The following is a 15244-nucleotide window of genomic DNA, read 5'->3' as shown; positions in this document are numbered from 1 at the left end:
TTTTATTCTGATATGTCTCTTAGAGCAAAGGAAACAAAAGAAAAAATAAACAAATGGCACTACAGCAAACCAAAAGGCTTTTGTACAGCAAAAGAAACCATCAACAAAATGAAAAGGCAACCCACCAAATGGGAGAACATATTCGCCAATGAGACATCTGATTAGGGGTTAATATCCAAAATTTATAAAAACATATAACTCAATACACACACACACACACACACACACACACACACAAAACAACAACAATCCAATTTTATTTTATTTTATTATTTTTTTTATATATTTTATTGATTTTTTACAGAGAGGAAGGGAGAGGGATAGAGAGTTAGAAACATCGATGAGAGAGAAACATCGATCAGCTGCCTCCTGCACACTCCCTACTGGGTATGTGCCTGCAACCAAGGTACATGCCCTTGACCGGAATAGAACCTGGGACCCTTCAGTCCACAGGCCGACACTCCATCCACTGAGCCAAACCGGCCAGGGCAAATTTTAAATTTGCATCAGAATAGACATTTCTCCAAAGAGAACATACAGCTGGCCAATAGACATGAAAAAATTCTCAAAGTCCCTAACTATCAAAGAAATGCAAAGTAAAACCACAGTGAGATATCCCTCACACCTGTCTGAATGGCTATCATCAACAAATTTACAAATAACAAGTGTTGGCAAAGATCAGGTTAAAATGGGAACCTTTGTGCATTGTTGTTAGGTATGCAGATTGGTGCAGGCAATGTGGAAAACAGTAATACAAAAGAATACGTGCACCCCTATGTTCACTGCAGCATTATTTACAATAGCCAAAATTTGAAAGTTGCCCAAGTGCCCATTAGTAAATGAGTGGATGAAGAAGCTGTGGTACATTTACACTAATCGGCCAATGTTACCCAATAAATTTGATAAAAAGTAAAATGTTTTTCTGAAAAAGTCCCCAATGGGAGCCTTCCTTAATAAGATAGCTTTCAGAAAACGTTTAAGTTTCTTTTTCAGATACAGTTTTAGATTTTAGTAAGAATTAAAAATACCAAAGACACATGTTTTTAAAGATTTAATGACAAGTTTTAAGTGGGAGAGATGGCACTTTAAATGATTAAAAAATATTTTCTTAGAACGTTTTATTCTAGACTATCAATCTGTGTATTTGCCAAAATTATTTACAACCTGACACACATTTTCACATAAACAATGCATAGAACCGAAATATTGCATTTGACCTTCAAGAAATTGTGCATCACTTGGCAAAAATCTGAAATGTACTACTAATTTTGAAAAGAAGATAATTGCTGTTTTAAATAAAATTATATATATTATTGTAAGAACCAAATTAAGCAAATTATATCAGATTTCCTAATCCAATGATCAATGTAGTAAATGTAATATGCCCAGAACTTGAAAACCTTTAGAATCCTTCAAATCCAGGGTGGATGTAATATTTTGCTGTTGTTTGCTTAATCCTACTCTCAACATAAATTTTCTAGGCTTGATGATATAAGGAATAAAAAAGAAATGAGCTAAGATCAAACAAGGTTATGATTTGAGCACTTTGAACCAATAACTTTACATTTGAGTACTAGTAGATATGAAATTTTTGTTAGTTATTAAGTCCATTTTTTAAAACCCCTGTTGGTGGAAGGTGTAGACTTTAATTTCTTCTCTAATAGAGTTAATGAACTAACTGGAAACTATCTCATTATTTTCCTGAACCCCCTAGTGAGGAAAAAAAAAAAAGGCCATTCTCATCTAATAGCTGGAGAAACTGAGTAACTAGTAGATCTAACTATACTCATTTGCAAAGGAAAATTATAGCCTTAATATACCCTGAGCTGTAGATATGAAAGATATTGCATACACACATATCCTCTCCTTTATTTTAAAGGAAGCAATACCTGTTTCTTCAAGTATATATAAACCCTTGGTCCTATACCTTTTGGCAGAATAAATTATTGCTTCATGGCCTGACAGGGCAGTCACCTTTTAAATTTACTTTTAAATAATCTTTCCCTAATCCATGCAGAATTTCTTTGTGTTTGTTTTTATTCTATGGATTTTTGAACTGTAAAAACTCAGGCCCTGGCCTTGTGGCTCAGCTGGTTGGAACATCTTCCCATGCACTGAAGGGTTGCTGGTTCAATTCCTGGTCAGGACATATGCTTAGGTTTTGGGTTCAATCCCTGGGCGGGGTGCATCCAATTGATGTTTCACAACTCTCTCTCACTCTCTTTCTCTCTCCCGTCCTCTCTCTCTAAAATCAATATATAGGCCTTAGGATGAGAATTAAAATAAAAACCTCAGGAAATAACTCTTTGCAAAGTACATTGAGGCACTAATTGGGAAGTAAAAAAAACAAGAACAACACAAATTGAATTTATTTTTAGTTCCATAAAAATGAATTTGAGCCCTGGCTAGGTGGCTCCCCTGGTTGAAGCCCTGTCCCTACACCAAAGATGTCTCATGCCCAGTCAGGCTGTGAACAGGCGTAACCAATCAATGTTTCTCTCTCACATTGATGTTTTTCTCTCTCTCTCTTCCTCTCCCTAAAATCAATAAAAACATATCTTCATGTGAGGATTAAAACAAAGTAATTTGACATTTCACATAGAAATTGTAAACCATCATATGGTTTTGATTTCTTCTGAATTTGTTTTGCAAAAAAAGTGGAGTGTTTCACTTGAATGGAAATGTTCTCAAGTTACTCCAGTACTACTGCAGGATTGATTCTTGTAGATTAAAGGAATGCCAGAGTTAGGTGCTTTATGTTTTGTATTTTTATTTTTTAAAAGATCATTATCTTTTTTTAAATGGATTTAGGACATTCGAAAACAAATTAGGAAAATGTAATCATTTCAGTATTACCAACATAGGGCTTTGTGTAATGAGTGTGACATCATGACAGTGAAGTATATATTTTTAAGCTTTAAACAGGGAAAGCTTTATCTTGGCATAGCCAATAGAAATACAATATGTAAATTAACCCATGTTATCTGTATGCTGATTGGCTTACGTTTCCCTGACGTCACATTCTCACCACCCAACAATGAGGTATTTTATTGCTGTTCGGACATCAATTTATTACTGTAAAGGTCTTTTTTTTTCCTTCTGTTTCATTAACAGATTATTACAAAGCAATAAGCATGGGTGAGAAGCAGACGTCTTACATTGGGAATGAATGAAAGCAAGTCTGCTAGTTTTTATGGAAGTGGGGAGTTGTTTAAAATCTCTTATTACCCCACCAACAAAATTCTTCCGAAATGTAACATAAGGAAATGCATGATTAGAGGCATCCCTAAAGCGCCCAGGTGTCAGGCCCTGTGGTGTGCTGTGGTATCACTGGGCCTTTTGGGCGGGTGGAAGTTTTATGTATTCCTGGTATTTTTCTTCAGTAATAACAAAGGGAAACACACACAAGTGCTTTGACATGACCAACCTATTGGTAAATCGCACTTACAAGAAGGAAACGAAAGTCTGTTGCTCCTTAGGGTGAAAGGCGAGGAATAGTCATTTACATTTTTTTGGAGATTTATTGCTCTCCCCCAGACCCCTCCCCACCCCGTAACTTGCAAATCCCAAGGTCAGCGGCGCAGCTGGGGACCACTCTGAAAGAGGAAGGAGGACAGGTTCGCGGAAGCCGAGGGTCCGGGAAGAGGAGGGGCGGGCGCCCCGGGCCGGGTGGCTTCTCGGCGCTGCCCTCGGGGGGCTGGGCCTGCGGTCCCCAGCCAGCCTCTCCGCTTCCCACTTCCAATGCGGGATCGGGTCGAGTTCAGAAGCAGCCGCGGGGATACAAAAGCCTCCTTCTGCCGGTTCAGCAGGACCGGACACGCAGCCAACTTGGCCAGTCCCGGGCGCGGGTCCGCGCCGAGCCGCGCCGAGGCCCCCGCAGCCCCTGCCCTGCGCCGCTGAGCGAGGCCGCCCTGCGCCAGGCGGACGCGGCTGGAACTCGTGGAGGCTCAGCGCGCAGGCGCCGCCGAGCCCTGCCTGGATGCTCAGTCAAAGCACTAAGGCCAAAAAAAATAAAAAATAAAAAATAATCAGCAATCTATAGAAAGAAGAAGCTATAGTCTGTCGGGATGCCCAACACCAACAGGTAGGAGGCCATCCTCTCGGTTAAGTTTGCGGGGAGGAGGGCTCACAGTGTCGATGAAACTGCAGGTTCGCCAGGAAAGCGCTCCCCCTCCCCCCCAGGTGGGGTTTTTTTTTGTTGTTTTGTTTTGTTGGTTTTTTTTTTTTTTTTTTTACAATAAACTACATAATGGAAGTACATTCAGACAATGCATCTTCAGTCGGGCTTATTCAAAGCTCCATTTTTGGAAAGCGATGCAAGACTGAGGACCATCAGCCTGCGAGCCGCCGGAAACAGTACCCTTGCAGCACAGAAACAATCTTCTCGCACCATCTTCGCGTATGTAATGCATGTCTCTCCCCTCCTCCTCCTCCCCCCATTATAAATCCAGGGGTGGCGGATTTCAGGTTTCGTAATGTTGCATGATGAGATCGGTATTTACCCGGGGACGTACCAGTGGGGGAATTAAAATCATCGAAGCAGTTTTGCCTGGGTTACCGTCAGCATATTCCGAGCAAGTGAAAAGTGGCAGAGGAAATATGCTTAGTGGAAATAGCAGAGGAAGCCGATTTTCCCGGTGTGATTCCCAGGCATCTAGAAGAAAATGTGCATTTTTTTAATGAAGCCACTTTCGATTTGCAACTAAGATGATCAGTGTAAGTGGAAAGGCTTAATTGACCAAGAAAATCAGGTTCGTGTTAAATTTATTTGAATCCAGGCATCCAAGATTTACAAATGGAAGTCCATTATTCCTCTGGGTGTGTTTTCCTGGCCAGTATTTGCATTAACCATTTTTAATAATCGTGTGTGCTTAAAAGAGGAAAGATTTGCCAAAAATGGGGTGGGGTGGGAGTGGGGAAACAAAAGATTAAATCACATCAAATCCTGGGATACTTTCCTATTAATTTAGAAATCAGAAATGTTGAAATTATACCCTAAAGAATCAGCAAATACACTCATAATATGCAGCATGAATGGTGACACATGAGTTAAAAGACAAATATTTTGCAATGGTTCTTTGGATCCATATCTACAGGGGAGCTACCTATAAAATACTGACAGATACTAATACACCTCAAATAAATGTAGTCTCCTCTCTGTCTTCTGTTGTCAATCTTGTAGATTCCATTGCAACACTAGTGACTAATTCCTAGACGGGCATATTTTATGATTGTGGAACATTATCCCTTTTGTCCTAAAGGTACCTTAAAAAACGTATGTTCTCCAAAAGAGGAACATTTTTAAGTTTATCTAGCTTGGAAAACTAAGCAAGCCAATTGTCTGAACTCTCAGGCAAACATACTAAAGCAAATAATAACATTCAAAATTAAAACTTTACTTATTTCCCATAAATCAACAGCTTTATGTTAGCACTGCCTGACATCATTTCTTGTTAACTTCATACCTGATAGCTCTTTTTTCCCCCAGATATTCTGATGGCAAATCAAATGGAAGAAAAGAGGAAGCATGACAGCAGACTGGATCGATTCTCTTTGTGGATTACATTTGCAGTAAAATGTATGGGTCTGTCTTTTCCTTGTTCTATCTAGATCATGAGACTTGACTAAGGCTGTATCTTTATCCTCCATCCATCTATGGCGAACTATAGCCATGCAGCTGACAACATTTTGCAAAATCTCTCCCCTCTAACAGCCTTTCTGAAACTGACTTCCTTGGGTTTCATAATAGGAGTCAGTGTGGTGGGCAACCTTCTGATTTCCATTTTGCTGGTGAAAGATAAGACCTTGCATAGAGCACCTTACTACTTCCTGTTGGACCTTGGCTGTTCTGATGTCCTCAGATCTGCAATTTGTTTTCCATTTGTATTCAACTCTGTCAAAAATGGCTCTACCTGGACGTATGGGACTCTGACTTGCAAAGTGATTGCCTTTCTGGGGGTTCTGTCCTGTTTCCACACTGCTTTCATGCTCTTCTGCATCAGCGTCACCAGATACTTAGCTATCGCCCATCATCGCTTTTATACAAAGAGGCTGACTTTTTGGACGTGCCTGGCTGTGATCTGCATGGTGTGGACTCTGTCGGTGGCCATGGCGTTTCCCCCAGTGTTAGATGTGGGCACTTACTCCTTCATTAGGGAGGAAGATCAATGCACCTTCCAACACCGCTCCTTCAGGGCCAACGATTCCTTGGGATTTATGCTGCTCCTTGCTCTCATCCTCCTAGCCACACAGCTTGTCTACCTCAAGCTGATATTTTTTGTCCACGATCGAAGGAAAATGAAGCCAGTTCAGTTTGTAGCAGCGGTCAGCCAGAACTGGACTTTTCATGGCCCCGGAGCCAGCGGCCAGGCAGCTGCCAATTGGCTATCGGGATTTGGAAGGGGCCCCACACCACCTACCTTGCTGGGCATCAGGCAAAATGCAAACCCCACGAGCAGAAGAAGGCTATTGGTCTTAGATGAGTTCAAAATGGAAAAAAGGATCAGCAGAATGTTCTACATAATGACTTTTCTCTTCCTAACCTTGTGGGGCCCCTACCTGGTAGCCTGCTATTGGAGAGTTTTTGCAAGAGGGCCGGTAGTACCGGGAGGATTTCTAACAGCTGCTGTCTGGATGAGTTTTGCCCAAGCAGGAATCAATCCTTTTGTCTGCATTTTCTCCAACAGGGAGCTGAGACGCTGTTTCAGCACAACCCTTCTTTACTGCAGAAAATCCAGGTTACCAAGGGAACCTTACTGTGTTATATGAAGGAGCATCTGTAAATCTTTAGCCTTCTGAAACACTGACCTTCTCTCTTAAGCAACTGTGGCCTGTAGCCATATCTTGAGAAGAAAATCAAGAATGGGATTAGTGGTTACAGGGATTTGGGGGACTTTCTGCAGTCTTTGCAATTGTTCACCGGTAATCCTATTTTAAATCTCAGAGTGATCCTGCTGACTGCCCGTGGAGGTTTGATATTGAGAAAGGACTGAACCACCGCCCTCAGTTTCTTTATGTGGTTGAAAACTAGATAATGAAATTAGCAGGTGCTAAGTATCAGTGCTAAATGCTGTGTATATCACTACTTATGAAAAAACATTTCAAAAAAACCTAGCATTGGACATCTTAATAAGTTAAGTTGACTTGAGGTAAATATGTTGATAAAACTAATTTTAGAAGTTTGAAGAGTTTAAAACATTTCATACTATTATTGTTTTGCAAATACTAAAATACTTGGGGACTTAAAGTACCATAATCCACTAAAGATATGCCATGAATTATTGAATTGTGACATTTAAAAAAATCATCTTGTAAGTTTGGAGGTGCATTCCAAAGCAGTATATTGGTTCCAATTAGAGTTTACTTTTTTTTAAAAAAAAATGTGTGTTTATTGAATTTTAGAGAGAAAGGAAAAGGAAGGGATAGAGAGATAGAAATATTGATGAGAGAGAAACATCATTAATGGGCTGTGTCCTGCACGCCCCCTACTGAGGATTGAGCCACAATCCAGGCATGTGCTCTGAACAGGAATCAAACTGCTGACCACTTGGTTCCTGGGTAGACACACAACTGCTGAGCCACACCAGTCGGAGCTAGAATCTACCTTTTAAAAATTAATACATTACCATTACTAAATACCACTTTCCTTACCTACTAGTTAAATTGCTAGCATTGAACTGTATTATTTGATTTTTGTTGATTTGGTACAAAATTTTCCCAATTCGCTTTTATTTGGCCTGGAAGGCTACATTAATGGTACAATTGAGCTGTTCTAATAATTCAGATTAAACATGTGTTGCTTTGAAGAGTTATCTAATATCTTTCATCTTACTTAGTATTGGAGCAAATAGTCAAGGGATAGCAAATCAGTAACTGGTCATAATGCATCTGGAAGTACATGGAAGATCATTAATACTCTCTTTTCTTTTTCCTCACGTGGTTTAAAAATTAAGGTGCACATTATTGGAATAATGAAATTGTGCTACTCATTCTAGTATGTTCTAAGAAGCAGGCAGTTGATGTATGTTTATATTTTAAGTCAGCTGTCAAGGGGAGACCACAGCCTTAGTATGACATCCTGCACAGTTTGTGAAGTGTGTATTCTACAGAGGGCACAGTCTTGTTTATATTTTCTGCACATTCAGTGTATTTGTCATTTAAATTATTTCAGATTTAACTTGTGAAAGCTTTAATATGATTTCTGGTATTTTAGAAATATATTAGAGTCTGTGAGTCTCATTCTTTAAATACAGATGTGTGAATTTCAATATAAAGTTGCATTTGCCAAAACTTAACTGTGTAGCCTGTTATTTGCTTGGAATAAGTTTTACAGTTTTTGACAATTAAAACATTTTTGGACCTGGAAAGCAAGCACAAACTAGGAAGACTAGCTTTAATATAGTTTTTTTATTTTTATTGCTCACTATTAACTTAGAAATGGAAATGCATGAATGATAGGGAGTATAAAGCTGATACACCAACAAATTATATTATCTGTAAAAGCATTATTTGATAGCTTACTATAATTATCTTTCTCTTTATTTTTATAAGCCAGTAACATTTAAAGACATACCTGTGTAGTTGGTTAATTCAGAATTTTCATATAAATATAACATTTTAATTTGTGGCAGAGTAGAAATTCGGGATTCTAAATATTTAGCTTGTAAGAAGAATAGTTTACAATAATGTTATGACAGACAAGCTATTATTGTTTTTTTGTTTGTTTTTCATTGTTTTTATTTGTTTGGGGGTTTTTGTACTTAAAAAATAAGTTTAGGAATACTGGAACAGAATTTTTATTGCTATAGTATATCTGTAAAGAGAATATATAAATATAAATAAGTAAAAATAAATAAAATGTCTCAGTGATGTATATAACTATTCAGTTTGCTCATATAAGGACAGCTGAAGCGATGATTTAGTGAGGACTCTATAGACCTCATTTTTACTTTATACCAAAGTTGATTGGATCTGAAACAGTTTAATGTACAACACTGGGTTGAATCTAGCAATAAAGTCCCCTGGTTGCTACTAAAATCATTATCCAATATACTACAATAAAGGAAATGTTATCAAAAGATATTCTGGAAACATTATGTGTCCAACTAAAAAAAATTACAGTAGAGACATTATTACAATGATTATATTTATAGAGAGCAACTGGTAGAAAATTCAGCAAAGATCTTGAGGACAGAGAGAGACCAGTTGCCATGTTGTATTTTGGAATCCTACCTGTGCTATTAATGCTATACACAAAATAACAACAACAACAAAATGGGAGTTCAAGTTCCTCCATATCTTGACTGTCCACTTCCAAATGAGAGAGATTTCAGTTCCTTCAAGAAACCTGGAGGTGTCTTTTTATCCATTTTTATAGCTTCCTGCAAGTTGGCTTGTGAATGCCTGGGTAAAGGAAGGCACTAAGATGCCCACTCCCAGGGGGCCTCCCCTGGTGCCCAAGCAAAGATGAGAATTACCTATGAAATGGTACATATCTTTATTATTCAAGTATGCCACTCCTTCACCTTTTCTATTGCCCCCTATTGGAGATATACAACCAAATTACCTAATCTACTAGCTGAAAAGTTGTCTGGCCTGCAAAATTCAAATACAATTAAACATATTTATAATTGTAGAGACATATTCCTTCTCAGCCATGAAGTAGAGTTGTGTTGCAACAGGTGTTACTGTAGGACCCTTGCAAGTGGAACCAAAAATCTTCACTTATATGTATTCACCATCAGATAAATTTACCTTGTGCCATTTTTTACTTTATCCCACCAGCATCGTAGACTGTATTGTTAGTAAAACAAACAAAAAAGATCCAGCTTATATTAGTTTCATATATAAAAAAATAGAAAGAAGGTAAGGTGATAAATGGTAATGTTTCAAATGCTGGCTAAACACATTAATTTAGGTAGATGGTTATCAGAATTAGAGTTATTTATGATTCCAAAATCTTATGAGTTTGTTTTTCTATGCAAAATACATCACTTGCATGTCTGTGAATATTCTCTTCGAATGTTTTGAATGGAAATTGCAGGGCCTACTAAGATAACAGTTTATTGCCGACATTTTTATTGTTCTCAACTCAGAGCACGCTAGTGTTCTGTGACTTTCCCAATACCCTCAGAAACTTTTTTAAAACCGCATTGAAATGATAGAATTGTTTGATTTTGAGGCACAAGTTCCTAATTAGTCTATATAATGGTTAAAACGAAGATGTTATTTGTAAATGATAGGATTCCTTTTTTTTGCCATCAGTTAACACCATCAAATATGTTAAAGGGATGTTGAGAACTGGAGCAATGGAGAAAATATTTGGGGGGAGGGAGGGAAGTCTAATTATTATTTTTTTTTTTTGCCTTATACTACAGTAGAACAGGTTTCAATTTTATAAAAGAATTATGAAAATAAGGATTTTTTTGTTGTTGTTTTTTTGAGAAGGAGCTTTTATATCATCTCCTTTTGCCAAAGGGATGATATCCATTAGCTTGCTCAAGCCCTTTTGATTAAAAGGATTTTAAAGCCAGATTTCCTCCCACCAGATCAGGCAGTTAATTCAAGAACTGAAACATTGAAAGGCTGGGGAGGAAAGAAAAGAGAACGTGTTTTTCTCTGAGTGATTATAGAAAAAGGCCTCAAAAAAACCCACAGGTGGCTGAGGCTTGGAATTATTCACAGCACTGCCCCTACACCCCTCCCCCGCCACCTCCTAGACAACAAAATCATCTTTAGAAAGGCAAGTTTTTTCCTTTTTAAAAAACATTTTTTAATTGATTTTAGAGAGCAAGGGAGAAGGAGAGAGATTAGAAACATCAATGATGAGAGAGAATCATTGATCAGCTGCCTCCTGCACGCCCCCCACTGGGAATCGAGCGCACAGCCTGGGCATATGCCCTGACCAGGGATGGGACAATGACCTCCTGGTTTATCAGTCGGTGTTTAACCTCTGAGCCATGCTGGCTGGGCAGAAAGGCAGGTTTTTAAGTTTGGCTTGGAGACAAAAAGTTTCCTTTTTTCCTCTGTGTTTGGAAAATAATAGATTCTTGATACAAATATTAAAATTGATACTGTAATACATGCCCTGGTTTATGGGATTTTAAATAGACAATAAAATAGCATTTAACTTATATAAATAGCCAAGATCATGAGGTGAAGAAGTAAGTCATTTTGTTTTCTCCACCATGAAAAAAAAAAGTTGAGGATGTTAATTTTGTCCCGGGGATAAAAAGACTTTTTGATCATTTTAGTAAGCATTTGTACTTACCCATCATTCAATCAATAATCATTTCCTGCATGTCTGTTCTTGGGCAAGTTACTTAACCTTATCTGTCTCATCAATAAAAAGGAGGTTACAAACATCCTCGGGTTATTGAGAGGACTCAGTGATTGCATCCTTGTGAAGCCCTTAAAAGAGACTCTGGCATCTTAAATGCTACCTTTTATTGGCACACAAATTATGAGACAATGTGATAAGTGCTGTATGTGAGATAAGTGTTAAAGAAACACAGACGAGCAATTAACTCTGTGAAGGTGGGAGGAGGAAGGTGATTTCAGACAGAGGAAATAAAATGAGCAAAAGGCAAATAAAGAGATTTGAAAGCTGAGGGTATGTTCAACATAGAGATCCACTAATCAGGCACATTTAATGTGGTGTGGCTGCAGCTTTGATGCCTAGAAGGGACGGGTCAACATGGCATAAAGGTTAAAAAACAAAAACTTTGGAAGTTTGAGTGGTTATTCTGTTTGCTACCAGCTTTATCATCTTAAATAAGCTATTTCAACTCTTTGAGTCTCAATCTGCTTATCTGTAAAATGGAGGAGTAAGTAGTAGCAACCACTACTAGTAAAGATTTTTTTTGTTGAGCTAATAATAACTATTATTAATTAAGTACTTACTTCAAAGACCCTTTCTAAGTATTTTTCATTTATTATGATTATCATCATAAGTAGATGCTATTATTTTCTATACTTTACAAATAAAGAAAGCGAAGCACAGAGAAGTTAAGTAGCTTGCACAAGTTAGTAATAAGCAAGTCATGAATATAAAACACTTAGCACAGTGCCAAACCCAGAGTGAAAACTCAATAAATGTGTTTGCTGGTGGTGTTGATTTTAACAAAATAACCGAAGAAGGTGAGAGAAGAACGGGAGCTGAAGTGAGTGAGCAGAAACAGAGCTCCACCCTTCAGACTTCAGCTCCAACTTGTTCTCCCTCTTTTCCCACTGGGAATCTAAGGGAAGCAAAAAATAGTTGGTTGCCTAATGCCCCTCTCTGCTTTCACATAGGATCATATTACCACCGAATCAGGAGAATCCATCCACTTTTTCAAATGACTTCTTAGAAGCTCATCGCGCAATATATCACTCACATTTTAAAAGTGGGCTACACATTTTTAAGGTGGGCTACACACCTCAGGCCATGTGGAGAGTTTTACTTAGATCTGGCTCATAATCTTCGGTTCTAAATCAGTTTTGTTATATGCTATATAAAATGGAGATTTTAAATGATGGTTACCAAACTGTGTACAGTCTTTTCATGGAGTCTGCTGTCAAGTCTCCCTTTAAGGGTCCACCTTTTAGGATCACCATTTCCAGGCACATCCCAATTATCTATACTACTTTCCCTACCCTATACTCTCTCCAGAGCCTACTGTAACTCTAGCATTCATAACACTATGTAGTAAAGGGATGATTAATGGAGAATATAATAGAAAAATTACCTCATGAGTCCTGTTTGCTTAGTATTCATGCATAAACCTGGTCTTCACACTTTTCTATTTATTGACTCATAGTTGTTTTCCTACCTGGCCATTCTTCACTGCATTTCTTTTTTAAAGCTGTTATTTTACCCATTTGAACCCCCATATATTCTTCCCAATTGAGCTTCATTCTTACTATTTGACCTCTTAATTTATCAGTAATTTGTACCAAGGAGATTCCATTTTCTAATTTAAAGTGATAGCCTGTGCCATTCTTCCATTCCAGTTTGGTGATATTTGTGGTCCCAGTAAACATATTTTCTATTTAATTATCCTGTTAATGTGGAAAAGCATGCCAGTCTGGGTGTCAGGACCTGTGAGTTGCTGACCAGCTACAGGCCATGGTCAATTCACTTGATTTCTTAGTTCCCTAAACTGGATAATAAAGGGGTTGATCTCTAAACTTTTTCCAGCTTGAAAAAAAAATGATGCTTTATACCTCTGGGTCACTGATGTTCCCAGGACATTAATGACATGGCTATTTCTAACAAACATAGCTTCCAATTGCTGACACTAATACACTGAGTTCTATTTTCTATTGTTCAATATTTCAATTAACTAGGTTCCTTCCTAAGCAGCTATAGACCCAAGCTGATCTTAGCTTGTTGGTATCAAACACTATAGAATATCTACAGTATATTAAAATACTCTTTCACTGGGCTTCTGTTTTATTCATGTGCTAACTTCATAATAGCACTTTTCATTTTAATTAGACAGACTTTATGCCCTGCTTCCCATTTGAAATGACCAAATTATGGATATTTATGGCCTATTATTAATGTTTATGTTCTATTCTCATTTTGTAAATAATTTTTAGAGGGCACCAAGTTCCTGTTTCAAATATAAAACATAAAATTTAGGAAGATATTTATTACTTGTGATTATAGAATGACCCATCTTTGAACAGATACTTAATAAGCACCTACTATGTACAAGGATTTGTATTGGGTTCTTAATAAATCTTTTAATTGAATCTGGTATTTTTAGTCTTAAAGACTTGTAAAATGAACACAAATCTAGTTTTCTTTTTTTTTAATTGTTTTTTCTGTGCATTACATCCATGATAACATGGGTTTTTAAATTAAATCCAGTAAAAAAGTGTTTTCCTATTATTTTTAATCACACCCTTAGAATTAGTGGCTATACTTAATGGTGATTTTTATTTATAATTTTTGGTTTACAGAAACAAAACTATTTAGTTATTATAAAACAACTTTAAAAATATTTTGAGTCTAGTTACTTTTAAGAGAATGAGTTATAAAAGATATTCTTATCATGGTAGTTACGTTTTAGCTATGAATAAAAGTAAGTTGTGAAACCTAGAGTTCATCATTCAAAAAAAACAAATGCACCCACTTTTACATGGTCCTGATTCACCCCCAGTGCATTGAGAATTCTGTACAATCATTGCATGAATGCATTTATTTATTTATTTTCCTCCCACATGTTTTTATTTTTTTATTTTATTTTATTATGTTTTTGAATGCTGTAAAACTTTATTGAGAGAACTTTAACAGTGAAGTATCCAACATAAGAATAATCTGTGTCTTCAGATCATCTTCCTTTAAATGGCTGGTTTTCCTTCCCCTGTTTCTGGCATTTCAATGGGCTCTGGATTTGCGCAAGCATGCCCGATGGCTTCAGGATCATCTCCACCCTCAGCCCCAGTCATTGGTTTCGCCAGTTCTTGAAGATCAGCTTCAAGGTCAGTCCCTTGAACCTCAGGTGCTCCTGCATCTGCTTTCTCTTCATCAGGTGTAATATCCTGACTCTCAGTGGGTGGCTCCTCTTGTTGAGGTTGTTCATCCCTGGGCTGCTGGTCAACCACGGCTCCAACTGGCTGGTCTGATTCTTCATCTTCTACTAGTATTGAACTCCAATCGAGTCTAGGTGTTACATGCCGACTCATATTTCACACAGTTGAGTCTCAGGCACTGAGAAAGAATCAAAATGAAGGAACGCCGCAGCCTTTCGCCAGCTCTTTTTCTTTTTTATTTTAATTGTTGAGGGTATTACAGATGTCATCTACCACCCCCCCTACTTGCCCCTCTCCAACAAGCTCCAGCTCCACCTTTGGCCTTCACCAGGAATATTGTCTGTGTCCATGGACTATGCATATAAGTTTTGATTGCTCTTTTCCCAAGTTCTGTCAGGCTGTTGCATGCTTCCATGCCTCTGGACCTACTTGTTTGTGTTTATTTTGTTCATTAGATTTTACATATAAATGAGATCATGTGATATTTGTCTTTCTCTTTCTGGCTTATTTCGCTTAGCATAATAATCTCCAGGTCCACCCAGGCTGTTCCAAAGGATAAGAGATCCTTTTTCACAGCTGTATAGTATTCCATTGTGTAAATGGACCACAGCTTTTTTATCCACGCATCTCCTGATGGGCACTTGGGCTGTTTCCAGATATGAGCTATTGTAAAGAACACTACTATGAACATAGGGTGCATATATTCTTTCTGATTGGTGTTTCA

At 37.8% G+C, this 15244-nt stretch overlaps 2 protein-coding genes across 4 annotated transcripts; one reads left to right on the top strand and one right to left on the bottom strand.

Annotated features, from left to right (window-relative positions):
• The first annotated feature begins 3729 nt into the window (after positions 1–3729).
• On the top strand, positions 3730–9034 carry GPR85 (G protein-coupled receptor 85). 3 transcript variants are annotated; one of them, XM_070423751.1, is made up of 2 exons: positions 3730–4084; positions 5489–9034. In XM_070423751.1, exon 2 carries the CDS (start codon positions 5656–5658, stop codon positions 6766–6768), a length of 1113 nt encoding a protein of 370 aa, XP_070279852.1. In that variant the 5' UTR covers positions 3730–4084; positions 5489–5655; the 3' UTR covers positions 6769–9034. The 3 variants fall into 3 exon arrangements, with proteins under 3 accessions (XP_070279852.1, XP_070279851.1, XP_070279853.1); XM_070423750.1 differs by having other exon boundaries at positions 3730–4399; XM_070423752.1 differs by lacking the exon at positions 3730–4084 and adding an exon at positions 4464–4716.
• A 5294-nt stretch (positions 9035–14328) lies between these two features.
• LOC139016739 (P antigen family member 3-like) lies at positions 14329–14673 on the bottom strand. The gene has a single exon (XM_070424968.1). The coding sequence runs from the start codon at positions 14671–14673 to the stop codon at positions 14329–14331; it is 345 nt and encodes a 114-aa protein (XP_070281069.1).
• Between the last annotated feature and the right edge of the window lie 571 nt (positions 14674–15244).

Source organism: Myotis yumanensis, unplaced genomic scaffold, assembly GCF_028538775.1.
Source record: "Myotis yumanensis isolate MYYU_CA2020_CCGP unplaced genomic scaffold, mMyoYum1.0.hap1 SCAF_9, whole genome shotgun sequence".
Taxonomy (NCBI): domain Eukaryota; kingdom Metazoa; phylum Chordata; class Mammalia; order Chiroptera; family Vespertilionidae; genus Myotis; species Myotis yumanensis.
Note: the sequence above shows the minus strand (reverse complement) of the source record. Positions and strands in the feature narration are given on the sequence as shown.